The sequence below is a fragment of the Diadema antillarum genome, unplaced genomic scaffold (genome assembly GCF_040938485.1).
Source record: "Diadema antillarum isolate AM-2024a unplaced genomic scaffold, OU_Dant_1.0 scf00000015, whole genome shotgun sequence".
In the NCBI taxonomy this organism is placed as follows: domain Eukaryota; kingdom Metazoa; phylum Echinodermata; class Echinoidea; order Diadematoida; family Diadematidae; genus Diadema; species Diadema antillarum.
The window spans coordinates 1,338,061-1,365,923 of NW_027270904.1; the positions used below are offsets into that span (position 1 = coordinate 1,338,061).

At 38.0% G+C, this 27,863-nt stretch overlaps 1 protein-coding gene across 1 annotated transcript; it reads left to right on the top strand.

Moving 5' to 3' along the window:
* On the top strand, positions 1 to 27,742 carry LOC139724293 (importin subunit alpha-7-like). The gene is made up of 13 exons (XM_071635440.1): positions 1 to 12; positions 2,006 to 2,086; positions 7,124 to 7,220; positions 9,002 to 9,093; positions 9,717 to 9,848; positions 10,897 to 10,985; positions 11,801 to 11,900; positions 13,793 to 13,956; positions 14,701 to 14,779; positions 15,074 to 15,199; positions 16,416 to 16,543; positions 17,136 to 17,311; positions 18,221 to 27,742. The coding sequence occupies exons 1-13, from the start codon at positions 1 to 3 to the stop codon at positions 18,403 to 18,405; spliced, it is 1,461 nt and encodes a 486-aa protein (XP_071491541.1). The 3' UTR covers positions 18,406 to 27,742.
* The last annotated feature ends 121 nt before the right edge of the window (positions 27,743 to 27,863 follow it).

A 27,863-nucleotide genomic window follows, 5' to 3' on the forward strand; every position in this document is an offset into this window, starting at 1 on the left:
ATGTTGGAGAAGGTGCCTAGTGCATTTCAGAACAATTCATTCGCCACAAATTGTTATGTACAGTATGTGTTTATAGACTCAGTAGCGTGAGGAAAGAAGGGTCACTGGTTTGAATTGATCCTCGTTCGCAGGCCAGCGGGGTACTTTGTACGTTCAAAACCACGACTTACACAACCTGCTTGCCCATCAGTGAATATATGCATCAAAATTTATGCTCATGGGCAACATTCAACTCCAGTTGAGATTCTTTGGCTGTGTGTACCCACATAGAGATCAGTGATAAAGCTACACACAATTCAAGGAAAAAGGAGAAGGTTGGAAAAGCTTGGAGCTAAGAGAGAGAAGTGAGGAAGACGTGAAATTCCGAAAGATGTATCATGAAATGAAGCGAGAGAAAAAAATTCACAAGGATTTGCTTTTAGTTCAGCCATGAGAGAAAATTTCAGAAGAAAAGCTGCAGGCAAATACAGTGTATCTTTAACCCGTTGAGGACGAGTCGCCAGTATACTCAGGCAGGCGTCTATGGGAAATACCTGTTGTAGCAAAATCTGTCCGTCCTCCATTGCTTTAAAGGGATATTCCAGACGATTTTCATAATTTCACATCATGTAGTACATAAATCGACAACGCCATGTATAATTTGTGGAATTTATTGTGGTTCTTGAGCAGAGAAACAATACTTTGAAAAACCTTACAACAAATTACTCTGAACAAGTATGATGACATAGGAGGTTCACATATTTCAGAAATGTAGCAGTGTAATTCCATTACAATACTGCTTGCTTGCGAGTTCACCTGTGCATAATCTTTGCATGCCTTCTTCTTTTGTTCTGGTTCCTTGAGCCCCAACTCATGCATTCTTATGGTGACTCTGCCATGTCATAATCCTTGTTCATTGCAATTTGTTCTAAATTTAGAAAATATTCTTATTCATCATCCCAATTATCATAAATTCTGAAACTTTGTCCTCAGTATAGCTGATTTATAGTTGCTCAAATGTAAAAAATCTGAAAATCATCCGGAGGTCTCCTTTAAGGTTGCATTCCAAAAGTAATAGGGCCATGGCAATGTGACAGCCCATAATAGTAAAGAGCTAGAGCCATAGTTGATGCATTTTGAATTTAGCATTGCTGTATACCGGCATTATTTTAGGCGTTACAAAGATTTACAGCGTATGCATAAAATCTTAATATAGTGAATAGTTTGGTCAATTTTTCAGCTTGGTTGCAATGATGCACATGGGCTCATTGTGTAAAACATTGCAGTATTACTGCCCTCGTACACTTTTGGAAGCTGTTTTTATGCCTCCGCCACGAAGTGGTGCCGGAGGCATTATTATGTTGTGCAGTGATTGTACATTGTAGTCATGTTGTACTGCCCAGGGCACAGGTCAGAAAGGAATTATGAAGAATGGGCATATTATGATATGAATATTGTGTTCCTGAACGCTGTGTAAGCATGTAATCTTGAACCATTTGATTTATTAAAATCGCTGTTGCTCATTGAATGAATGAAAGTGGGATCATTATGTTGGAGTTTGTGTTACACATACAAGATTATGTACACGCACATCTACAGAGCTGTCAGATGCAGTATGTTTAAATACCATAATTTGTAGTGTGTTTATTCCTCCACCACCAAGTGTCGTCGGAGGCATTATTTTCTTTGTACCAGATGAATTAGATAAACATTGATTTGCTGGAAAATATGAATATTCCAACATATTTATTTGGTACATTGTATGTTGTGTGCAAACCATTTCCCAATTTTGGACCCAAAATGATATGTTTTATGCTTTTGGAATGTGTATTTTTTTTGTGTGTGTGCACCAAGTTTGCTTTTTTGGTCTGCAGAGGTTACCCAGCTCTATATATGGACTCGTGCTGTGTAATTCAATGGACATTGCCTTCCAATAATACAGCACAGTCTCTTCAGTGAGATTGTACATTGAAGAATGTGGAGATATTGATACAGTGTTTGTTGTTTTTGTTTCTTTTGTTTGCAGCTCTTCAAGAGGAGGAATGTTGACGTTGTTCTGGAACCTCCCGATATCACGGTTCAGGAGAGCTTCATAACTTCCTCACAGGTGAGCTGATTATTCTTATTCTCATTTAATGTTTTGAAATGTTTATAAATATATTCTGTTTTTGTAACGCTTCTCCACAGCAATGCTCACATCTCTCAAATAGTCAAGAGTGTGTAACCAGGTGATAATGTCGTATCATGCAATAGCAATGAACATTGAAATGTCAAGGTGGTTTATACAAATGGCAGTGTACTTCATGAGCAAATTGATAATTCACAGAATTACAAACTCGCTGAAATATTGCTTCTGATGACACAGATAGAAAATATTGTGAAAGGGGAGGGGGAGGAGTGGTCCTGACATTGCTTCTTAGAAAGGGATGATACTTAGACACCATTCCATTGCTGTGCTTCTCAATTTCAGAAATAATCACTTATGATATTGACTTAAATACTGTAAAGTAAGATGTTTTTGCAGCATGAAATTTTCCCGAATTGGAGCTGACTGCCTTTTTTTGTGGCGTGAAATTTGTGCTAATTGCCACTGGCATTCAGTACATGTAATGTGGACAAGAACTTTTGTGTGCATTTTCATATTTCACAAATCTTGGCTTGCGAAATGAGCAAAATTGAAATGCACATGAACATTTCTGGTTCTACAGTACATACTAGTCTGGATTTGTGAAACGCCATGCTCGTGAAACATAAGGCTTAAATGCAATGTATTGTAATATTACAATTGTAGGAAAGGGGTCTGAAATCTTATGTGAGCTTGGTGTTTGGATGTAGTATAATTAAGATATATATAAAATATATAAAAAGGCGTCGGCTCCAATTCGTGAAAATTTCATGCCGCAAAAATATCGTGTTTTACAGTAGTCACTGAGTGAGTGTGACTTGGAAAATGAAACCAAAACAAATCCAGCAAACAAAGAATCATGTCAATGTAATAATCTGAATCACTGGAGACCATTTTGTAAAATATAGTTAATGTGCACTTTTTGGAAAATAACCTTTCTGTTTTCTCAGTTGGTTTGATAGGCACTTCCATCATTTCAGAGAGACACATAATGCATACAACTGTAAGGTTGCCGGACGTAGGAAACTAAATAGAATTTGTGTTCAAACAATGAATGAATCTGCATAGACCAGGTTACCAGAGAAGCCACTCAATCAAGAATTATTTCATATTCATTGCATGCAGTAACAAACTATTTATACTTTTATTTCCAAATGCTAGGCTTTAATGAACACTTTATTGCTGTCACATGTATGTCCTGTCAAGTATTATTAAGGATTATGTGAATTATCATTACATCAAACCAACTTTCCTGTCATGGCATTGGCAAATCACCCTTTTTTTTCTGGCTCATGTGCAAAGTCAAACTACGAAATGGCTTTTAGACATGAAATTTGGTTGCAATGTAAAGGGAAAACAGGAGCAGTAGGTGTTATCACACTGAATTGAAAAAAACAAGTCAGTCATCAATCATGACTGTGACTCAAAAACAGCAAAAAGTCTTGGGAGAGAATATTATTGAGCTGTAACAGCCGTTGGATTGCCAGCCAACGTGACTGCTTGCACGGCTCCAGGCTGTGTGTACATTATAGATATCATGTGAACAGACGTCACTTCCCTCGCCACATGCAGTCCGAGGAAGCGATTGCTTTGAATGTGATCAATGTTTCCCCGTGTCGGGGCTGAATCACACAGGATGCACATTGCATTTCACTCCTACTACTTCCCCCTTGGGCAGGAACCGCTGAGGTGGAAATACGTAGAAAGAGAGAGGGGTAGGTCAGGGGGGAGAGAGATGGGGAGATGTACACCCTCAGTGGATCACGGGAGAGGTGCAAAGTTAACAGGATGACCACAAAATTATTCACCATCACTCATGATAGATGTTCTGTTTCTGACACACTGAATTTAAATTTCATTCAGATGACTGCTTATATTCCTTTGATGTTACAGACCTCTGAAATTAAATGCACATGTCGAAATTAGTAATTTTCAAGATTGTGATTCATCCACTCTAGGAAATTTCATCCATCCTTTTCAAGTTGAAAATGTGTCGAGGCTGAGTGAAGCTTTTTTTTTTTTTCTCACCTGTTTACTTTCCCCCTTCACTTCCCTTTTGCTTCCCTTTTACATTGTTAATAATTGTGTAGAGTATGGGAGCAAACATATGAACTGAAGATACATGTAAACTCTGCATGGTGTAGATTTTCTTTCGTGTCATCGAAAATGCATTCGAGCCAAGTCAGCATCAATGAGCACTGTGGTCACCTCTGGTTACCTGCTAGTGTCCACTAGAAATATTCTGTGGAATTGATTGAACAATGTTCCTTCAAGGGCTAATTTGTTTTCTGATGTACTAAAAACTCAGTCCATTTGCTATATGAAGCTCTGAAAGAGTGCCAGAGGTGCCACTTTTCTCTACCTGTCTACACCTGGATGCATCACTTTACAATACTGTCAAACCAGAAATGATTGCATGCATTTTAATTTTGTGAATTTTGCAAGAGCCGAGATTTGTGAGATTAAAGTGGAGGTGAAAGTTCATGTTACAAAAAAGGTCATCGGCTCAAAATCGCAAGAATTTCATGATGCGAAAATATCTTGCTTTTATTGTATCTTTATTTTGTTATGCCCCCCCCCCCCAAAAAAAAGTACAGCCATAGCTGCAAAAGGATGTGACAGCATACCTTTAAGATACATCAGTTGCAGCTGAAATTATGACTCCTTTCTCAAATGAAAAGTCACCCAGTCTGCTGAATACAGTTGCAGGAATTACAGACAATCAAGCTTTACAGGGCATTTTTCTACAGTGAGTATTTCAATGCTGCTTTAACCTGTTGAGGACAAGTCCCGAGTATACTCGGGCAGGTGTCTATGGGAAATGCATGTTGTAGCAAAATCTGTCTGTCCTCAACGGGTTAAAATGAAAGCCAAGGTTTAAGCATTAGGTGGGCGTCTTGGTCACAATATTTACATTCAATTTCAGTTTTCTACATTCAACATAATTCATAAAGTCTAAAGAGTACACTTCATACTCAAACTATGAAATCTTTTTAAAGTGTTTAAGGTACTATCACTTAAACAAATATTGCTCAGATATTGGAAAAGAAAACAGCCAATTGATAAACACTCCATGAAAATCACAGGAGTATAACTTTGGATTCGTCTTTAGGAATGCCAAGGTATTCAGAGCAAAGCAGTTTGCTTTTTGGCATTTTTTGCTCTGTGCTGAGGAAAAACCTGTGATTGGAAATATTCTTAGCTCACAAAGAAATGAGCTGAAAAGAGAGATTCATTGTACTATTGTTGAAGGGGAAATGGTGTGAAGGATATTTTTAGGAAAAGGGAAAGTGTTTGTTCTGTGATGAGATGGCTTGACAGCAACTTGTTTATACCCTTAGTACAATGTACCTCCTTTTAGTAGCAGGAAATATTTTGACGAAGTGCTTCCATCTACAATCACAGTTGATGCCAAATGTTATTTTGATTGAATTTTTGTTGGGATCTTTTTTCATACCAATTTGTTTATCAGAATGAGTGTTGTTTGTATACTTTTATTAACAACCTCTTTGCTATTCCAAAAGTGCTTTGTTTAGTTATGTACGTGGGAAAAAAAAAGTGGGACAAAGTACATTCATAGTCCATGACAGAAGTATTTTACTTTGTTACGCAATGCAAGTCTAAAATCCCCTGTTATTGACACATACTGTGTAATGTGCATGTAGACTCTTTTCAAAAGGGCTCTCCCCCCCCCCCCCTCCCTATTTTACTGTAGGGTTTGAAAAGAACAAGGAAAGAAATGACTTGCAGCTTTTGTAACTGTAATCCTACCTGAACTTTGACATTCCCTGTGTTGCACACACAGTTGGGTAATAATGAGTACAACTTCGTGCCGGTAGAGTTGTGTGCATTGAACGTGCACTACATACAAGTAGTGTACATAAAGCAATATTGTCGTACACAGGTTGTTAAAAAGCAGATTGACTGCACACACAATGCATGAGGTATAGAGAGTGTGTCCATGGTTTACATGCTTATTCTTCAGTGGAAAAAGCCCTAGAGCTATCAGAGGGCATTTTGTGACCCAGGAAACTGAGCGCAGTCCCAACCCTGGACTGGTGATAAAATTGGTTCACACTGGATGTGAAAGAATGTTTACACATACGATACACATATTCCCCTTCAGACCAGTGTAATGGTGAAATGTTTCTTTTCTTACAGAACCGAGCAAGGTATAGTTATGAAAAATTGACACTGTTTTACTGTAAATATAGTCAAATCATTACATCCTTCATTTTACCCTGGTATTTGCTCCTGCTTGATAAATTTTGCTACAATTTTTTCCTCCATTTTGTATTCATTTTTATTTATGTCACCTTGTCTTCAGAGTCGTTTTTCCTATAAAAGGAAACTGACAGAAGAGGTGGATGAAAAAATCAAAAGTTGGTGAATGCCCCAAGTTGTTTTCATATCCTACTGCAAGTCATGGTACAATGACATGGAACATCTGTGACCCCAGATAAGAGTGTTTATTACAGAAAATACCCTTAAAGGGATGGTACAGTATTGGTGGAGATGAAAATTCGGCTTTTAAACTTTTGCGAGATACCAAGAAAACACTTATGATATAGTACAGAGCATACCATTTTAAGAGGAATTCAAAGTTTATTTGATGAAAATCGGGTTTGGAATGACTGAAACATCCAAAAACAAAGTAAAACAAAGCGATAGTAGTAAAGTGTGGGTCCCACACTTTATTAGAATTGCTCTTTTTGGATATCTCAGCCATTTCAAAACCAATTTTCATCAAATAAACATTGAATTCCTCATAGAATTACATGCTCTTTCATATTTCATAAGAGGTTTCTCATTATCTCACCAAAAAATGTTAGAAACCTGAAATTAGGTCTCAACCAAAACTATACGATACCTTTAAACACTAGTGTCACACAAGCAAAGCCTCGTCAAGTTTACTGTCAACACATTGATGATTTCCTTTCTTCTGAGAAAACAGAAATTTTGCAAAGATGTGCCGATTTTGATCCTTCACAGTCATACCTCTTTCCCCTTGACCTGCAGGGTTTTGTCACCCAGGATATGGTGGAGAATGTGCTGTCGGATGACCCAGAAATGCAGCTCAATGCGACGCAGCGATTCAGGAAACTTCTATCGAAAGGTACGACCTGTGACTCGTCCATTGCTGTCTTTCTTCCCAAACTATGATATTGGTAGTCAGCCACTTGCGCAATTTAGCTAAGGCATTGATATCATCAACTCTCTATGTGAAGTATTACAATATGCAGTGCTTGACATTTAATTGGCCTAGTGGCCCAGCACCACTAAAAATTGGTGTCAGGCCTCCAAATTTGTCTTTTGGTGGCCTGATTCAAAGATTGAAGTGGATTGTTTCTTTTACTCTTATTTCTGGCCACTACATATCATTTTTGGCCACCAAATTTTTTTTTTTCTTTTAGTGGCCCAAACAGGCCATCAGACAACCCCCCCCCCCCAAAAAAAACAAACAAACAAAAAGCAAAAACAAAACAAAACAAAAAAAACCTTAGTGTCAAGCCCTGCAATATATACCCCCCCCCCCAAAAAAAAAAAAAAAAAAAAATGATAATAATAATAAAATAAAATAAATAGAAATAAAATGGAAAAAAAAAAATCTTATTTTGGTAGATCCATGGCAACTACAAACCTCTCCACATCAAACATGTCATCGTTACAATGGTATTGAGACACAACAAAACTTTTGGTGCAAAAGGGACACGATGTTTCTCTTTTATTTCGTATTATACAAAGGAGGGGGAAATTAAATGAAGTTTCATGTGCAGGTCGATGAGAGATTTTTGAGGTCAGAACACCATCCATTCAACCAATATACATGTACACATGTACAGTGTACTAGCTGGTGTAATGTCACAGTCTTGTGAAAGCATATTGGATTTCTTGATGTAGGTCAAATGAAAAGAGACCTGTACCATTTTCTTTGTATGACTTTCACTCTGTCAATCACAGCCAACACAGAGAACATGGTGTAAAACTGCACTTTGATATATTGTTTAGTGAGGCTAAGTTTTCACAAATGGGGGCTTCCCCGAAAATTTCCCGATTGGTTAAATTCACGATCGTAGAGTACAGTTATAAACAGGGAACTGTATGTGTGTAAGTCATATTCATGTTAGGATCAGAGTTGAGATGTACGCATGTTTGTAAATTCCTGAATAGCACTTGACTCACAAAATTTGTGAAAATGAAGCCCTGCAAACTGATAATGTATACAGTATACCGTATGTCCCCCCCCCCCCCCCAAAAAAAAAAAAAAAAAATTACAACAGGACCCTCTGCAATGGTAACTTTAGAAATAGTGAGTCAATCCAAATAAAATTTCAACTTATTACCCACTTCTTACTGAAAACCCCATCCGATTCGCTTCAGTGGTCAAAGACACATTTAAATGAGGAGTTTTGTAGAGCATGTCAGGAATCCCTTCCCTCCAAGTTCTGTCCACTGTGTTCAAACATTATGCACTACCAAGAGCATCCATGAGTGCTAAATTTGGAAGAATGAGACCCATGACGTGCTTTACAAAGATCCACATTTCTCTGTGACAACTTCAACACATTGAATTTGGTTTTCTGCAAAATAAAGCTCAGGGGCCCGTTGCATAAAAGTTACAATTATGGTAACTTTGCCATCCAGTGGTAACTACCATGGCAACAACACTCAACAGCCAATCAAAATCAAGAATTCCATGGAAGTTACCATTGGATGGCAAGGTTACCATAATAGTAACTTTTATGCAACGGGCCCCTGATGCCATATTTTAAGACCCTGAAGTATCATTTAGACAGTCTAATCATATGGAAGTTTTCAATGCAAAAATTTGATTGTAATTTTTTGGGGGACATACTGTATATCAATTTATGTTTTTGCTGCTTGTTTTGCCGACAGAGCCAAACCCACCTATCGATGAGGTCATCCAGATGGGAGTTGTTCCGAGATTCGTCGAATTCCTCCAAGCCAAAGCCAACAGTACACTACAGGTTAGTCCTTTTTTTCTTCTTCCTTCGGAATTCTTGTCACAAGTTCACGTGCATGCGGAAACTGAAATTAAGCAATCAGATACTGATAAAAACTTTGTTCCTCGTTCCTTGATGACACAGATTCTGGCCATGCAGACCAGCAAGCTCTGAATTACATTTTGAAAACCTGCGAAAAGCCCTAATGTTTTTGTATTGAACTGTTCTGCTCTTTTGAAAAATGGCATGATCTGAAAATGGACCAGCTTTTCCTTGATTCTTTTATCTGTGCAGAACATAACTGTTCTTAATCCTAGAAAATGGAGATGTATGACCAAAGTTTATATTAGTTTATTCTAGTGAAATCTTAATGAATACACATGTTGTAATACATGTCATGAAGCTTCAATGTACTTGGAAGATATCTTTTTCATAGGTGCCTAGTGCCATCATGAAGCTGACTTCTTTTTCTCTTCATAGCAAATAGTGAAGAACTTTGAGAATTTTCTGTCTGGTTGTAAAGATGCTTTACTCAGACCCAAACTGTGCACACCCTTGTGGTGCCCATGGGTACATATTGATATATGCATGCCTTGTCAGGCTGGTTTCTCACCAATATCCTGTCGTGCTATCCAATTCCATTCCAGTTTGAGGCAGCCTGGGTGCTGACAAACATCGCCTCGGGCACCACGGCCCAGACGGGGACGGTGATCGATGCTGGCGCTGTCCCAATTTTTATACAACTGCTACAGTCCCCTTATGAGGACGTACAGGAACAGGTGAGTCGGCAGCCTCTTGTGGCGATGGGTGGGGGGAGGCAGAGGTCTCTAGTGACACCTGGCTCCTCTTCATATTCAAAGGGTCCCTGCAATCCAAATGTATGGTGACCTCTATTGATGCCTTTCAGTCTACACACTGTAGGAGCTGTTATTTTCGGGTACATATTTTTGCGAATGAGGAGATCACAGACATTTTCACGAGATCTTGTTTTCGTGAATCGACACTGGTGCTATCGTAAAATGCACTAGTACCACAGCGCATGGCAACATTTTCACTTGTGGTTAAATTTGCGATTCAGCTGTGATTTGCAAAATTTGTAAAGATTAAGCCCTCGCAAAATAACAGCATATACAGTAACCAAGTCAATTAATGCCTAATGGATATAAATGCGTAATGGAAATATGCATCATAAATTTTTGTCTCGCCCGCGAAGTGGAAGCGAGACATAGGTGTCACTTTTCTGTCAGTGGTGATGGTGTTGGCGTCGTCAACAATTTGGTGTACTCTCTCTAACTTTCCACACCTTTGAGCTATGACCACCAAACTCACACCACATGCACATAACCCAAAGGTGCTGATCAAGTTCAAATATGGGTGAAGTTCAAAGGTCAAATGGTCAATGAAATTTACATGGTTAGCATTGTACACATAGTACTGTGGTGTACTCTCAATACGTTTCCACAGCTTTGAGCTAGTTTTAGCAATGAATGGTACTACTGGACCCCCATGTCTTCCTATGCTGTCCTGTCTTACATGTGAGGTCAAGCTCCCTTCCACTTCCTCAGTTGTGTTTCAGAGGTGAAACTGTTCACACCTGCAAACATTTTTTCCAAAATAAAATAAAACTAAGATGACAGAGGCCTCCAGATCACAACTGGCCAGATGCCACTGGAGGATCGTGTTTCAGAGATGCAATACATGCTTTGATTTTGCTTGTTGGTTGACCAACAATACTTGATTAGTTTGAAAACATGTGGCTTTACACATTTACAGACATGCTCTATCCTCAGTCTGAATACTCTTGTGATTTTTGTCTCTCCTTCCCAGGCTGTGTGGGCACTAGGCAACATTGCTGGAGATAGTGCAGAGTGCAGAGATCGTGTTCTCAACTGTGGTATCCTTATCCATCTACTAGCGTGAGTGTGATGCGATTTTTATCAGTACGGTTGAGACTCTGCATAGGACTTTATTTTTGACCCATTCTTTCACCTTGACATAATTATACTGCCTCAAGTTGGGCAAGAATGTAAATGGAAATGTTTTGTTCACTTTATGATATTCTGCATTACAGGTTAATGATTCAGTCACATAAATGAAGGCTAGTCTCAATTCTTTGGGTAGAGTTGCTCTTTCATGTTAGCAATACCAATGAAACCATTTCAATTTAAACAGCTTGGATTACTGCTAAAGAAGTCCCAGCAAAACCATTTCATTTCAAACAGCGTGAATTTCTGCCAAAGAATTCCATAAAGCACAGAATAGTCACTCAGTTGGGATATTTGTACAAAATGATTTACAAATACTCACTTGACCACACGGATCAATCTGAAGTATCTTTGTATATCGATGCTTATTACTCAGTGCTTCACTGTACGTTCATCTGATAAACTGCCCTGATTTGTCCAAGATCCTTGTATCATTGAAAGTTTTCTTTTCTGTCAGGACTGTCTGTGGTATTCACAAGTGCGCTTTACTATATTCAAAAATGTTTTGGTCTTCCTTTACTTTATTGCTTCTTTATTTTTGTCAATATTATGTCACTGCACCGAGGCTATCAGCAAGGTTATTATTCTTGTTTTTCCTCTTTTTTTTTCCTCCCAGGAACTCCATTCGTTTAGATAAACTCCTCTCTACCTTGAGATGAAATTACTTTGCATTTTATCAGAATTCAGTGTGTGCTTGATAGCCTTCATCAAAATGGATTCATTTTTCCCCCCATTTCCTCATTCAGTGTACTTTCAGAATCCAGTAGGCTTTCAATGACAAGGAATGCTGTGTGGGCGTTGTCAAATCTCTGCAGAGGAAAGAACCCGCCCCCAGATTTCAAGCAGGTATGGCTAAGTGTCGGAATTCTTTTCCTCAATGCCCTTCTCAGTATATTTACAGACGTCTACAGTGGTTAACTCCACCAAGGATGTTATGTTTTTGCCAGCATTGGTTTGTTTGTCTGTCTCTTTGTGAAGTGACTCAAAATGTTGCGAATGAATTTTGATGAACTTTACAGGAAAAGTGTGATGACTCATGGAACAGATGATTAGATTTTTGTAGTGATCCAAATCCCTGTCTGGATCCAGGAATTTAAAGGACAAGTCCACCTTCATAGACATGTGGGTCGAGTGAATGCAGCAATATTAGTAGAACACATCAGTGAGAGTTTGAGCAAAATCGGACAATCCGTTAAAAAGTTATGAATTTTTGAAGTTTCTGCTCAGTCACGGCTGGATGAAAAGACTACTATAGCTTGTGATGTCACATGAGTACAACGATATAAAGAAAGAATAAAGAAAATTCACAATATTTCCATTTTTCTCTCATAACAAAAGAACACTCGACTTCTCTCTTTCAGAAGGCAGGGGGAATAATATTACCCTCAAAATACGTCAGTAGCAAGTCGAAGAAATGTGCACTTTATTCAAAAAGTAAAGTTTTGTGAAATTCTCTTTTTATTTTCCTTATATAGTTGTACGCATGTGACATCATACACTGTAGTAGTCTTCTCTTCCAGCAGTGACTGCGCAGATACTTAAAATATTCGTAACTTTTGAAAGAACTGTCCAATTTTCCTCAAACTTTCACTGATGTGTTCTACTAATATTGCTGTATTCTCTCAATCCTTATGTATATGAAGGTGGACTTGTCCTTTAAAAAAAAAGTTGAAGGAGTCTTTACCATTAGCAAATAGGGCCAACAAACAGAACTTAAGCTGCACGTATTTGAGGTGAACATACAGGCTCTGAGCACATGCTCAAGGCACAGGAGAAAGCTAAGGTAGAGACTGTAGAAAGGATTCTTTATAAAACTGTGTGAAAAGGGGTCATGATTTTTAGCATACTTGTATATGGGTGGAAATGAGCTGCTTGGTGGAAGTCTGCTCTCTCGAAGTGCGTTTTCTAGTTTGCTGTGCAGCACATTCAAAAGGTAAAATGACTTAAAATCTATGTACAGTCAAACCTGTTTATGGTGACCATTTGCCTTATGCGGCCACTGTACACAATTTCCTCCCCCCCTCCCCCCAAGAAAAGCCATGTTAACGACCCTGTCTATAGCAGCCACCTGTCTACAACGGCTGCTTTTTTTTTGTTTCCCTTGGGGTGTTGGCTTTAGACAGGTATGACTGTATGTAATTATGTAGATCTACACTTGTATATAGATGTTTCCACAATGTACATTTAAATGTGTAGTATTTCATGTGTGTGAGGGTTTTACTGTTAATGATCGAAAGTATGGAAGGAAGGAACCAGACCTACACATGTACATGCTTATTACCATCATCATTTTATAGTTTTAAAGACGCACAGACCCGGCAGTTGCAGTGGCGCTGTTGGATGATAGTGCCGATCACGTTAGCATTGATATGAAGATTGCTGAAGTTGAGCTGTCATCAAGAGTAAAGCACGTAGGTGTTGCTAGGTAACGTTGCCTTCGTTGTCTTCTGCGCATCATGCAGTTTGTAGTGATGCCAGGGTGCATGCTTCTTAGTATGACGTCACAGAAGAAGTTTGCTGAAGCTGTCATTGTCAGCCAAATCATGAGCCGAACTGTGATCGGACCACTGACTGCAGTGGATCGGACTTCTTCGGACTCATGGAAATGGGTCAAAGCATAAGCGATAAAAAGGAGTCGATAGCATAGGTCTCTGTAGGAAACTTGTGCCATGCGCCCGCATACGCATTCGACTTAACCACCGGGTCTATGTGCCTTTAAATTTATCATTTCATTGCAGGTTGCCCCGTGTCTGCCAGTCCTTTCCCGTCTTCTCTTCAGCAGTGACCAAGACGTCCTTGCCGATGCTTGCTGGGCCCTTTCTTACCTTTCCGACGGTCCCAATGAAAAGATCCAGGCTGTGATCGACAGTGGAGTCTGTAGGAGACTTGTCGAACTCCTCATGTAAGTCTGCAGCGAGAAGTATCCCGAGCTTTGCTTTGAAACCAATCCCGTATATTTGTTTTCCTCTTCTTTGTTTTGTCCTCCTTCTTCCCCTATTACTTCCCCTGTTTCCTCTTCCTTCATTCTTCTCTTCCTCTCTCATTTTCTTTTTCTTTTCTTTCCTTCCTTTGTCTTCTGTGCATCCTTCTGTCTTTTCATCTCCCTCCTCAAAATACCATATATGCCATATATTTAGCGAGGCTAACTTTTTGCGAATCGGGACTTCCTGACAATTTTGCGGGTGTTTGTATTCGCAGTCGTGGAGTAGAATCATAGATGGAGAAATGTATGAGTGTTGCATGGCATTCATGTCGGCATCAAGAGTCAATATTTTTGCATGTTTTTGATTCGTGAAATCAGCTGACTCAGGAAATTCTAAAAAGTGAAAACCCTGCAAAGATGTATGGCATATACTTTAACAGTAAAATTAAATTTTCCTACAACTGTGTAGCATTGCAAATATTTCTGTTTATGTCATAATCAGAGAGATCTTTATCTCTCATATATATATTATATACAATGTTCAGCAGAAATTATACCAGAAGTCAAAAAGTTAAGACCTCAGATGAAAGAATATCAAAAGTGCAATGACTTTGAACCTTGCATACTCTGTGTGCTTTTGATGATTTAAATGAGAATGACAACTTCTTGTTTTTCCCAAACCTGTATTAAACTCTCTTTCTGAAATTTTGTTCATTTTCACAGGCACTCCTCCAATAGTGTTGTGTCTGCTGCCCTCAGGGCCGTGGGTAATATAGTCACTGGTGATGATGTCCAAACACAGGTAAGCCTTTCTTTCCTTTACTTAGTTTGTGTTCCTTATATTATCAGGAATTGTGATCGTGTAAAAACCAATAAACTTCCTAATCGTCTGAAAATGTGTAAGAGCTTGGACACTTGTAAATCAGTAATGAACCCTGCGCTCTACGAGTGCTTTTCTCGTTCATCACTTCGGCAAGTCATGCTGAGGTATGTGGGGGAGTTTATATATCCAGTATGATGAAGGCATCCATATTTGAGATATTTATTACTTTGGGAGAGTTCTGATTGCATTTTTGTTGTTGTTGTTGCTGTCTAGGTGATCCTCAACTGCTCTGCCCTGCCCTGCCTCCTGAGCCTTCTCAGCAGCTCCAAAGAATCCATCCGCAAGGAAGCCTGCTGGACCATTTCCAACATCACCGCTGGTAACAGGGCTCAGATCCAGGTGTGATTTAGGGCTGTGTAAAGCCCAGTTATGGCGTCTTATGACCAGTGTGACACACTGTAAAACAAGGAATGTTCATGTGCATTTTAGTTTTGCGAATTTTGCGAGAGCCAATATTTGTGAAATTAAGTTCATGCAGAAGGTCGTGCTCACACTATATACATTGAATGCAAGTGGCAATTTACAAAAATTTCATGTTGCAAGGAAGGTCTTCGGCTCCAATTCACAAAATTTTCATGACGCGAATATATCATGTTTTGCAGTACTCTTTTTTTTCCTTATTTAATGCCCCCTCCACAAAGTGTTGCTAGGGGCATTATTTTTCCAATCTGTCTGTCCATCCATCTGTAATTAATTTTGTGGACAATTTGTCTTCAGAACTGGTTGAGGTATCCAAATGAAACTTGGAATGTGTACATGTATGTGTGAGTGGACGAAGCATCGTAGTCGTGTTTTCCAGATTGTTTCTTTAAGTTGTTAACCTGCAAGTTTTCAACTGATTTGGTTTTTTTCTCAACATATACATGTAAAACCCTTTTTGAGTCCCCCCCCAAAAAAAACAAAACAACAAAAACAACAACAGTTTTCCCTTCTCTTCAAAAACCACAACCAAAACCAAACCAAAGACAAACAATTTAAAAATGCTCTTGTGAAACTAGGCAGACAGAAAAAATCACAAAGAAGAAAGAGAATGTGAAATGTTTTTGTGAAATGTTTAATGAGCCATATTGCAACAGCAAGGCGAAGATGCATGCAAGCTAGCACTGCAATGCACCAAAGTGAAGAGTTTGCTCTTAGTAGAGTGACAGTTATAAAAATAGTACAGCCTTGAGATGAAACTATTTTAGCCATGAATGAAAAAAAAAAAAAGATCCCATATTCATCCTTCACCTAATTAAATCCTTCTGTGTTTTGTTTGCTAAGTGGCACATCCCATAATGTGCTTTCCTCGCCAGTTGGCACAGGCGATTCTTATTGTCAATGAAAAGGGATTGTGCAATCTCAGTAATCCCTGATGTGTTACAAATGTCTTTATGATGGACACTGTTTGCCTCAGTGATTTTGTTTGAAAAATCTTCCAATAAAGACTTTTTCTATGGGGGGGGGGGTGGGGATAACCAAATGCCATAAAGATAGTTGGGCATGTTGAACTACCATTGGCGTAGGAGTTTACGATCGTAATGTTACTTTTCTTCCCACCAATTGATCCTGCCAGGCGGTGATTGATGCCAACATCATACCGACCCTGATTGACATCCTGGGAAAGGCAGAGTTTAAGACGAGGAAGGAGGCGGCCTGGGCCATCACCAATGCCACCTCGGGTGGACGACCAGAACAGATCAAGTAAGAAACTTGCCTCCCACCGCTGGTAGCTGGCATAGGGAAAGGAGTCATCCCCCACCTCACCCCATGCCCCGCCCCTTTACCCTCAGTTCAATGCATATAAAAAGTGAACAACAAAGGAAGACAAATGAAATTAGATTGAAGTGAGAACAATAGCCTTCTCTTTATTTCGTGATTAACATAATTTAGTGTTTTGGCATGTGATGTAATGAAGAGCAAATTTTAAAGTTTATCAACCATATCAAGAGTGAGAAACGAATAGGCCTTTGCTTTCCAAACACCCATAACTCCAGGGGATGTCCTTAGAAAGTGATATTAGTGGCAGTAGGTTGGTATGTATTTGATCCTCGATCACTGTCATTGCAAGACAAATTTTATGGCACAGCTATACAATCAAGAAATTGGGAAGGGGAAAAATGTGATGTGGCAACAGCACCAACAAAATTTAAATGCCTGTTGTTTGCTATGACTGTAATTGGCAGCAGAAGAGGAAGTTATGTACTGTGGATTTATGCTTTTGAGCTTGTACAGTGATGGAAACCCTGGAAAGATATCCCACCAAGACCTGGATTTTCTTTTTTCTGTCTGACAGGTTCATTGTGGAGCAGGGCTGCATCAAGCCACTGTGTGACCTGCTGACCGTCATGGACGCCAAGATCGTGCAGGTGGCCCTCAATGGGCTTGACAATGTCCTGAAGCTCGGTCAGCAAGAGGCCAAGGCTACGGGCACGGCCAACAGATACGCCCTCATGGTCGAGGAATGTGGAGGTTTGTTGCAACAGAAACTCTCTGACACAAGGCTTGCACTGTTCTGTGTCACTGTACTGTAAAACCAAACATTTTTGCATGCAAGATTCAGGAAAGTAACATGCATGCAAAGTTTTTACATACATAATGCATTTGATTTATAGTCGATGATGAAAAATTGTGTAGCAATTGCGATCAGGTAAGCTTGGAGATGGTGGACTTTCAGCTAACTTTTTTGGTTAATATTTTGCATTTTTGTCCTTACACAACTTAATTTGTGTCTTATGCAGTATTATTTCACTCATTTTTTATGCATACATGTACATTTTTTAGCAATTATCGACAGTTCTGCAGACATAACAGAACTATGTTTTGGCTTTAAAGAGGGAAAGTGTGAACATCTGTATTTGCATATTGAGGTTCTTATGCAGCAAGGAATAAGACCTTTGATCTGAATGGCATCATCTGGAAGCATACATGTATTCATGGCATCTGTGATCAGGTCATGTCGCTGTTAATGGCACATAACTCTGTGTTTGTTTGTCTCTTGGTGTGTGTATATATGTGTACATGTTTATATGTATGCATGTATCAGTATGTATAATCCTTTTTGTCTATTTGAGATCTTAATGTATCATGAATAAAGATTCCCCCCCCCCAAAAAAAAAGAAAAAAAAGAAGAAGAAGGAATATCATGGCTATTATTATCAGATGCCTTGCTTTTTCAACATCCAACAATCGTAGCTCCCTTATCTCTTGTAATTTTTCACATTTCGCTTCAACTTTTGCTGAATTTGTAGTTTTCCTTCTCAGCTGCAGCTCAGGAAAAAATAAACTTCCCTAGCAATTCCATGATTAAATGACTAAAAGTTACACTTTACCCTTGGAGAGATTAATTTTTGTGCCTTGTTTGATATGCTTTTGTCATAGGACTTGACAAAATCGAGTTCCTCCAGAGTCACGAGAACCAGGAGATATACCAGCGAGCCTTCGAGATCATCGAGCACTTCTTCAGCGCAGACGAGGAGGATGAGAAACTGGCACCGGAAGTTGATCCGGCCGCCCAGCAGTTCAACTTCAATCCCCAGGACAATGTCCAAGGATTCGAGTTCTAGATGAGTACCCCCTTGTTGCCGATTTTTCTCTGCGGCAGGAATTGTCTGTAAGAGAGCGGGAACTTTCATCTTTTCACTGTTAATCACTTCCCGTTATAGTCATTCAGGCTAGTTTTGGCATAGTTGTATATGTGATTCTTACCTATTGACAAGGGAGGTATTATGATAATCCTTATCAAAAATTTATCGCCTTTCAGCCTGTATTATGAAAGGTAACTGGCCTTGGTTTCTGTGGTTAGCGACACGGCTTATGTCACAAGATATGCAGACCCAGTCAGTTTGTGACATGGGTCGCTAAACTACCTACCATGCAGACAATTAACTCAAGTTATAGTACTTAAAAATCACATGTAGACTCTAATGATGCGATCATACTCAATTTTGCTGCCACTTTTTTTCTTTTCTTTTTTTTTAAGTTGGCCATATTTCTTACTAGCTATGTTGATATCATTTTTCCTCTTTCCAGACGCAGCAATGTCCTGGAAATGTTGGAAAAGAAGAGATATAGAAAAGTATTTCTTCAGCTTACACTGAAAAGCAGCAAGACAATATTCTGGAAATATGGGAAAAGAGAGATGTAGAAAAGCATTTGTTTTGTTTTGTTTTGTTTTTTGCTTGCATTCTACTTTGGGTGGCATTAAGTAGCAGCTAAAGGGAAAAAATCTGGCAGAAATCATCTGCTTTCGTTGGGAGGAGTTCTTGCTTTGGGTTAGAGGAAATCAACAGCAGTAATGCAGTGGGGACGGGAAGACCAGTGCATGTGTGTTTCAGCCATCTGAATTAAGGCGAGAGGAAGACAAAGAGGTAGCGGTATGGTGACATATTGCAAAATGTCCGCTGGAATCTTCCCCAGTCTCTTCTGGCCATACTGGGCGAGCGATGTCATCATATTTGCGCAATTTCCAGAGAAAAAGAAAGAGAGTGCGAGGGAGAAAGAGAGAGAGAAATGGGAGGAGGATGTAAATAAAACATGCGCGCCACATTTCCTCATACCATAACTAGCCTTCGGATGCTTAGCACTAGTCATACAGGTTGTGGAGGGAATACCAGACCCAAAACTTCTTGAGTTTTCAAACCAAGAGGAAACTGCTTAACCCTTACTGCACTTCATGCACCAATTGGCATATCTGCTGGAAGACTTCCTTTGCCAATTTGTCGCAGATGTTTTGAAAATACCTGTGGATAATTGGGGATTGCCTAATCCCTTAATCCCTATTCTCTCACCGAGACCTTTCTGAGGGACTGGGGTGTGTGATATAACAAAATTTGGCTGTCTGACTTGACAATGAGTATATGATAAAGAGTCAGGGCATGTGAAGGGTTAAAGAGCATGAAAGCTTGGGAGACGAGGAAAGAAAGGAGAGTTATAGGTCATATATGATAGGTGATCTGACAAGAATATAGTATTTTTGCCACCTGTGCCAACACTGAAAGCAAAGGTAATTCTCCATTTGGCTTGGGCAGGTTCGTGGCAATCCTGGTTCACTGACATCCTTTCGGTATAAAGAAGTTAAAGGGAAATTTTTTGTTTCTTGTTTTTTGAAGTGATGCAAGCTGTTTCTGAAATTGACTTAATAAAAAAAAGAGAAACATACCTTCTCTTTTCTTTTTATGTAACACATTTATGATACTCTGAAGGAAAGTTAGTAAATTCATGCAAGCATTATGAAAGAGAGGAGTAGGCATTGAAGCTATAAAGTAGTGATGTTGCTAAGAGTTGCTATTTATAAGTACTCACTACCACTTTCAGTCTCTTCTGGTGCAGAACTGGAAGGTGACTAGCAGAAATCACATTCAATATGTTCTCTCATCAGGGTAATTGGTCGAGTCATGATTTCATTATTAAAAAAAAAAGAAAAATGCTGAAGTTCATCTCCCATCGAAAGAGGTTTTCATATTTCAAACTTTCAGTTAGATGTGGGCAGTGCGACTGGTATGCATAACCTGCTGAAGAAAATAGCTGTCATTTTGAACATATACATAAGCCTCTCTTCTGATCTCTATGACAGTTTCGACAAGATTGTGTGTATATAAGGACCTAGCTTTTTCTTTTCTAATACCAGCCTGCTTGAATTCACTAGAAACATGTGAAACAAACATAAACCTGTTGTTTTATGTCTGTTTGTCTGTGAATGATAAATTATATTCCTTTCATACATGCATTCATTGTGTTCAACTGGTGTTATAGCGTCTCATCCACATCATGTAGGCATTGCATATTGTATTTCTGTTTACTTTTATTTTGTGCTAAGCATGAAACTTGCTTTCTAGAAATTGGGCGAGAAATTCTTGTTCATGATTTAATGAGGGATTCCCAGGGAGGAACTTCTGCAATTTATAAAGGTGAGGATCTTCCTGTGTTTTTGAAAAATAACTGGCACAAGGACTTTTGCCTGGGTTTTTTTTTGTGGTGGTTGTTTTTCTTGACATCGTAAATGACGCAGCTGCAAGTGGTAATTATAAATTTGCTGCTTCACTCGTCATTGGTCCAAAGCCTTGAATTTCAATGTGTGTATTGAAGACTCTTGTCTTTAAAGTCAGTGATGATATTATCAACTTCTTTCTTCATGTGTAAGTTTGGGATGTCCTGGCGAATCACTGTTGGTTTAGTCCTGGCTTTAGAGTGCCTGGCTGTTAAAATATTCTTATTGGTAGCAGTAATGGGGAAGAGTTCATCTTTTGTTTAGAGCATCGCAACATTAATAATCTTTGGTAGTAGAGACGTATAGATAGAAGGAAACAAGACGGATGTAGTTACAATGTAGATATAGAATCAGAATTGTCTTCTCAAAATCTCCTTGAAAAAAGACGGCGAAGTGGGGATTCCTTCTGACAATGCTTGATTACCACCATGCCTAATATGTTGTGCATAATATAGGGGGACAAAATTGCAAGCATGGATTATGTCACCTTTACATATAAATAAGACATCTACACAAACATACCATGAACATGGCATTAAAGACACATCTAACATGAACATGGATTTTTTTTTTTTTAAAAGAGCAATATTTTATTCAGTATTGTGTGTGTTATTTTTCTTTTAACACAGATTATATGTCCATTTGAACAGTGTAGCCTCCCCAGGACCACCCCAATATATTGTTTGCTTTTATCGTCTGTTAGAGAACGATATGATATATCCTCTGTAACTCGCATTTGCAACTATCTGTCTTGGTCAGAGGGGCAATGTGTGGATACATCGGGGTCAAACTATTGATAATCTCTTGCAATACTCTTCTCGCAGGTATTTCTTCATGGATACTGCCCCGATAGAATATTATATTGTCTTGTGATAAGTAGTTGGAAGATCAGAAATATCCATGGTACATACCAAGTATGCCAAAACTTTATGTTACAGTCATCTCGATGTGTGTTGACTGTCAATGTGCAAATTCAGTTTCATTTTTTTTTTTCCCAAACTTCTTGGAAATGCTGCGAAGGTGGATTTCATGGGGAGGCTAAAGTGTTCTTGCTTTCACTCAGTGAAATAAACAAAGACATGTTTATACATATATTTAACAAAAAGAATATTTTACAAGTGCAATACATACAGAGAAATACATTATGAATATGTACAAAATGTTACAAAGATATATATGTACAAGTTTAATGATGTACTGACATTTTTTTCGTATTGTTGCGAGAATACAAACATATATAGACAAACATGAGATATTTACATGTATTTCTTAAAGAAAACATTAATAATAAAAAACGCAAACAATCATGTTTGACAACATGTTAAAGATTTCTACCTCTCAACATATACATCAGTACAAATGTTTTCACTGTGCGATTGAGAATTTTGCCCAGCGAACATGAAATTTAACGATAATTGGCAATGTATGTTATTGTGTGATTTATTCATTATAAAGAAATCTTCAGATGTGTAGTTTTAAGCCAAATCTAACTCATTATTGTAAACTCCGGTCACAAATAATGCGGGCAAAATTCTTGATTTTTATTATCTCACTTGTGTGGAACCAGAACTCTGATATGTAGTTGAAGTAACTTTTTGTCAGTTATGTTCAACTTTTGGTAATACTTCTGTCTGTGTAATATTTGAGCAATAGCTGTTTTGCTAAGTGAAGCAATAATTGATTGTCACCCATTTTGAGCAAGGTTTTTTTTCTTTCTAGTAAACCAATAGTTGGATTTACCAATCCCGTTGAATGGCGAAAAATCCACATGCTCATGAAGTGTGGCCCAAATTTCTTTTGTATGTGATTCATTTTGGTTCTACACTTGTGTTGACTTGATCTTTTGTTGATTTTATCTTTTATTCAGTTGCATATTTAACATTAACATCAACATGTACATAAAGATGTTTTTCTACCAAATTTATATTTTTGCACATGAAATATGAAAACAGTACATGAACATTGAACACGACAAAGAAAAATAAATGGACCGACCGGACTGTTGTGACAAAACTCGGACGATACTATGACAACGGACTGGACTTTGTATGGGTATGATGTGATGCAATGAAATACTCTATATTGTGTGCATGTGATAGCATGCATATGTGACTGTGAGTGTGTGAATGTGTGTTTAATGGTATCTTAGAATGTGAGTGTGTGTAATCATGTCTGTATGTTTACCTGAATGTGTGTGTGTGTGTGTGTGTGTGTGTGTGTGTGTGTGTGTGTGTGTGTGTGTGTGTGTATGTGAGTGTGCGTGCATTTGAGTACCAAATGTAAAATGTCCATAATTGAAATATTGAGCGCAGCCATATGGTGAAATGATATACCAAACTACCAGTGTAAAGAAAGGAAGAAATGTCTTTTGATATTTAACTCATTATTACAAATATTATGGCCTTTGGATCTATGCAAAGTTTTTTTTTTTGTTTTTGTTTATTTAACCAGTGTTTATTCCAGTGATATTCTTTTGTACTGCCACTATCTATTGTCGATATTTTTGATGTAACGAATTTGAGCAAATTGAAATAATTGTCAAACAATTGATTTGCTCGCATTGAATATGAGTGAAGAGAGCAGAAATGCACGCTGAAAGGTCAATAAAATCAACACTGGTGCTATGTGTGTGTGTGGTATTTCATGAAACTTTTCCATGTCACTGTTTTTGGAACTCGATTGTGCTGGGCAGATTATTGCTCACAGCCAAATACTACTTAGACCATGCGTGAAAGTGTTACGTTCCTAGTCATTCATATATATAATGTGTGTGTGTTTGTGTGTGAGCCACTGAAATTATTGAGAAATATGTATGAAATTAATGAAATTAACAGTCATTTGCGATGAAGGAGTCATAATTGTTGAATACATGTTCCATGACCACGATGGTTTCATTTATTGGGTATATGTTCTTGTTTTTTAAAAGTGCAATTTTCTTTTTGATGACATCACAATGTCTCCACCTGCTACCATTCCATATTATGAATATTTGTTGTTGTTTTTTTCTTTCTTTTAAATTGACATCGAGTAAAAGATTCAATGAAATATATTCATCATGAATGTTCTTTGCAGTAACTTCCTTCACAAATATTTGATATCCGGCAGATCATATTTACATGTTGGATGGAAGTGGAGACACCTAGACATGATTGTATGAAATTCTATTTGTTCATTTTTTGGCCTCGTCTTGTTAAACGTGACAAATCTCTTTCAGACTTCATGTAAATTCAAGAGAGGGACAACTGTTGAGGAAAAAGTCTCCTGAAAAATGTGGCATTTTAGGGGAGCTTTAGTGTTCATACAATGATGTAGTTTGTGGAACCATATTCAGTAACTTGCATTGATAACTGATGGGGCTCTGGAACAATGGCTGTATTCTAAACGTCCCCTGGCGTTAGATCAAATTATAGATGTTTTAACAATGCCTTCACCAGGTGAGGAGCATTAGGGCATTTCTTCTGTACTTTATTTAATTATTTTTTGAATTGTCTAAATGTCTAATTTGTTTCTTTCCTCAGCTAATGATGGACTTTTATCCCATACTGGTTTCTGCAAGAGAGACTGCGTGGAAATACTGTTCTGAACTTTACAGAAATTGTTTTTTCTCCTCATTTTGATTTGTAAGGCTGAGTGTTCCAATAAGGCCCTGTGCACAATTCTGTACTGGTGTGCCACTACCCAAGGCACGAGAACACAGGGTGAAGTTATTTGTGCATCGTGAGAATGCGGTGACTGAATAGTAAGATACTATGGATTTGATTTGATGTTGTTAATCTATAAACTCATATGAACATTTGTGTGTGATAGGTGTGTGGACATACTTTGACTTTGGCGGACTTGTTAAAACATTTGCTAATCAGAGCATCATAAAAGCCTTTGCTTGGCCTTTGAAAATATGATGATGTCACTGCTAGGGCTCAAGTTACCTGTGATATAATGAGGTGTGTGTATGAAGCAAGAGAATATTAGTGTTGGTCACAGTTATATTCTGAGGTGTTTTCAACACCAGACGTCTATTCTGCAAAATGTTCACCCACATTTTTGGAAGGCATTTGAAATTCGCCTGATTCTGAGAGTGTGATGGTAATTTTTGTGATGTTGATAAGCTGTGGGTGTGAATAGGGCAGCTCCAGAATAAGTATACAGTGTGAATAGGGCAGCTCCAGAATAAGTATACAGTGTGATCATGCCACTTTGTGTAGCTGCTATTAAGTGAGTTTTGTATAAAGGCCAGCCCATGTGATTAATGTTTATGTAGCATGATTTTGTTGCAGCACTAGTGGCATGATGTAGCAATTATTTAACATTATTGGAATCAATGCTTGGTATTAGGCAAGGCTTCATGATGCTCTGATTAACATTTTTACATTCAACTCTTTGAAGCAAAGAGAAGAAAAGAGAAAAAAAATATCGAGAAGGTACATAATCATTTCAGTATCTTGACTTTAGCTTCCATGAACATGGTACATGTAGGACTAACCCAGCACAATGTGTGCGTGACATGGGACCCTACGTCCGATACAGTGATGATACTGAAATGATGAAACATACATAGTATATTACGAAATGATCAAGACATGTTACAAGAGGCAGAAAACATTTCGAAATACTGTGGACAGGAAATAATTGGAGACATATATACAGATATACAGTCGTTCGTATGCATGTTAAACTTAGCGTGAGCTGAACGCTTTTGCAAGGTTTGACTGCACATAAATATATGCACAGAAATATGATCAACAAATATTTGGGGGTAAATGCACATACTACCCGTGGTGTTGTTGTATAATCAATCAAAGTGCATAATTTTGAGAATAGCTTTTTAACCTGTTCTTCTTGGTAGTAAAGATGATATGGGTTGGTAGCTTGGTATACTGTCATACATTCTTTGTCTCATTTTATTCCTCTGAAGCGCAGGATTGCTTGATTTCAAGAAATAGTATTGTATTAAACTGAAGTGTAAAAAAAAAGTATAGTTAGCCATTCACCATTTTGTATATGTTCCTGAGATAACAAATATACATGCTTCCAAGTGTAATAAAAATCTACAGTTTCTGCCTTTCTCCATCCACTGTGATCTGTGGTACTTGACAGTCGAGAAGTGATTTTTATATGTGTTAAAATGTATCTTCTACCACCTTATCCATGGAATATTCAGAATTGTTGCATGTACTGTAAACATGCATGACTTGGGAGATATACCCATCGTGTCCTCTGAAGTTACAGCATTAATATTTGTTGTTTTCTGTCAGGGGTTTATCTTTTTAAACAGTTTTTCTTTCCTTGCTGCACTGAAATTCTGTGAAATGAAGGAACTTCAAGGTATTTGTGGGCCTCGTATCATTTTGCAAGTCTTCTTGGAAAGGGAAGTGCAGACACTAAAAGGTGCTTTATTGAGACCGGTTAAACAGGACTGTTTGTCTGTGCCAATTACATGTACATTAATGTAGCTTGAACTGAGCGCAATGGTTTTTTGGTAGAAAATTTCTGTGTTTTCAGAGCAGACTGAAACATAGACCGACTTTTCATTTGCAAAGACCCGTTCTGCCATTCACATAGATATACTTTACCCAGTTTTTGTCTACAAATGTAAGATTATAAAAGTGTTTGTACAATGTAGTATAAAGTTAGGTTTCTGCAGGTATGACATGTACACCTGTACATATGTGCCTCAAAATGTTTGTATGAGAGCGCATGCTATTTGCATAGTATTGTAAAGAACCCCAAGTGGTTTATGTTGAGAAACCTGAAATTCTTTCCTTATCAAGTGTTGGTATGAAAGCAGTGAAACAATGTACCGCACTGAATGGGAAAACAAAAAGTTCATGTTTAATACGAATGGCCAAAAACACACTATTTGAGATGAAATCAGGAATTGAAGAAATGCCAGAAATACCTATAGGATGCATCCAAAGCTATGTTACGTGCCTTTCATAGTATCATTTAGAGTACGGGACGGACTTGTGATATAGAATAAACTTCTTTTTTTCCTTTCCAAGGATCAATCTTCCCGTCTTTATCAATATACTTGTCTACAATGAATTAAATCTGCAAGGATGGAAGAATGATTCGCAAGAAAGCAAAAACGATTTGTAGGAAATCAGACGATTTACAGAAAAGTGGATATCCTGAAGTAAAAGAAGAACTCTTTCATTACATGAAATAAGAGGCAGGTAAGGAGTTTTTCTGGCACTTTATGGACTTGGTAATTCTTCTTTTTTCTCAAAGCTTAAAAAGCCAAGGTATGGGGAAGGCGAATTGAGAATGTAGATTACCATGTGTGACTGGATTTAAGCTTTTGACTTTTGACTCTGAAAAATACTGATGTATTAACTGTTAACAGTTTGTACTAGATTCATTTCACACTGTATGTCCATTTTGTTTTTAAACATTACATTTTCACAAGTGGAAAACCATGAATTATTACTGATGTCAGTGCACTGCATTTGAGTGGTTATTTTCAAATAATGTGCCGAATAAACCTGAAAGTCGTGGATCGAATTTACAATCAAGCAGAGTTAATAGTTGTAACTGATTTTAGAAGTGAACATTTTTTTGTTCTTTATTTGATATTTCTAGATTAAAAAGAGAGCACACCAAAGCACAAGCCACAATGTGTTTAGTTCAGATATGAACCTGACTGGAATACACATATTTGAAAGATATTAACTCTGCAAGTTGACTTTGTGTATTTTCCAACACTGTAGTTTATATTCATTGTCTTGGTCCTGCTTACATCAGATTAGTTTTTGAGCAGATCATTGACCTCGCATTGCAGTTATATGCACTATATAATTTTTTGTGTTTTTCTTTCAATTTAATTTCTGCATACTGCCTCATAGCTCGAAACAAAAGAGAGAGAAGAAAAGTAAAACTGCTCTCCTTGTACAAGATCCAAGGGATAATAAAAGATTTCGAAGTTTACCTGACTTGTGTGCACTGTTTGTTTGTTTTCCCTGAATGTGGTTGCATGTAGAGTGGAAATTGTAAGTTGATGAATAACTGAGAGGTATGCCATTTTGACATATTATTCAT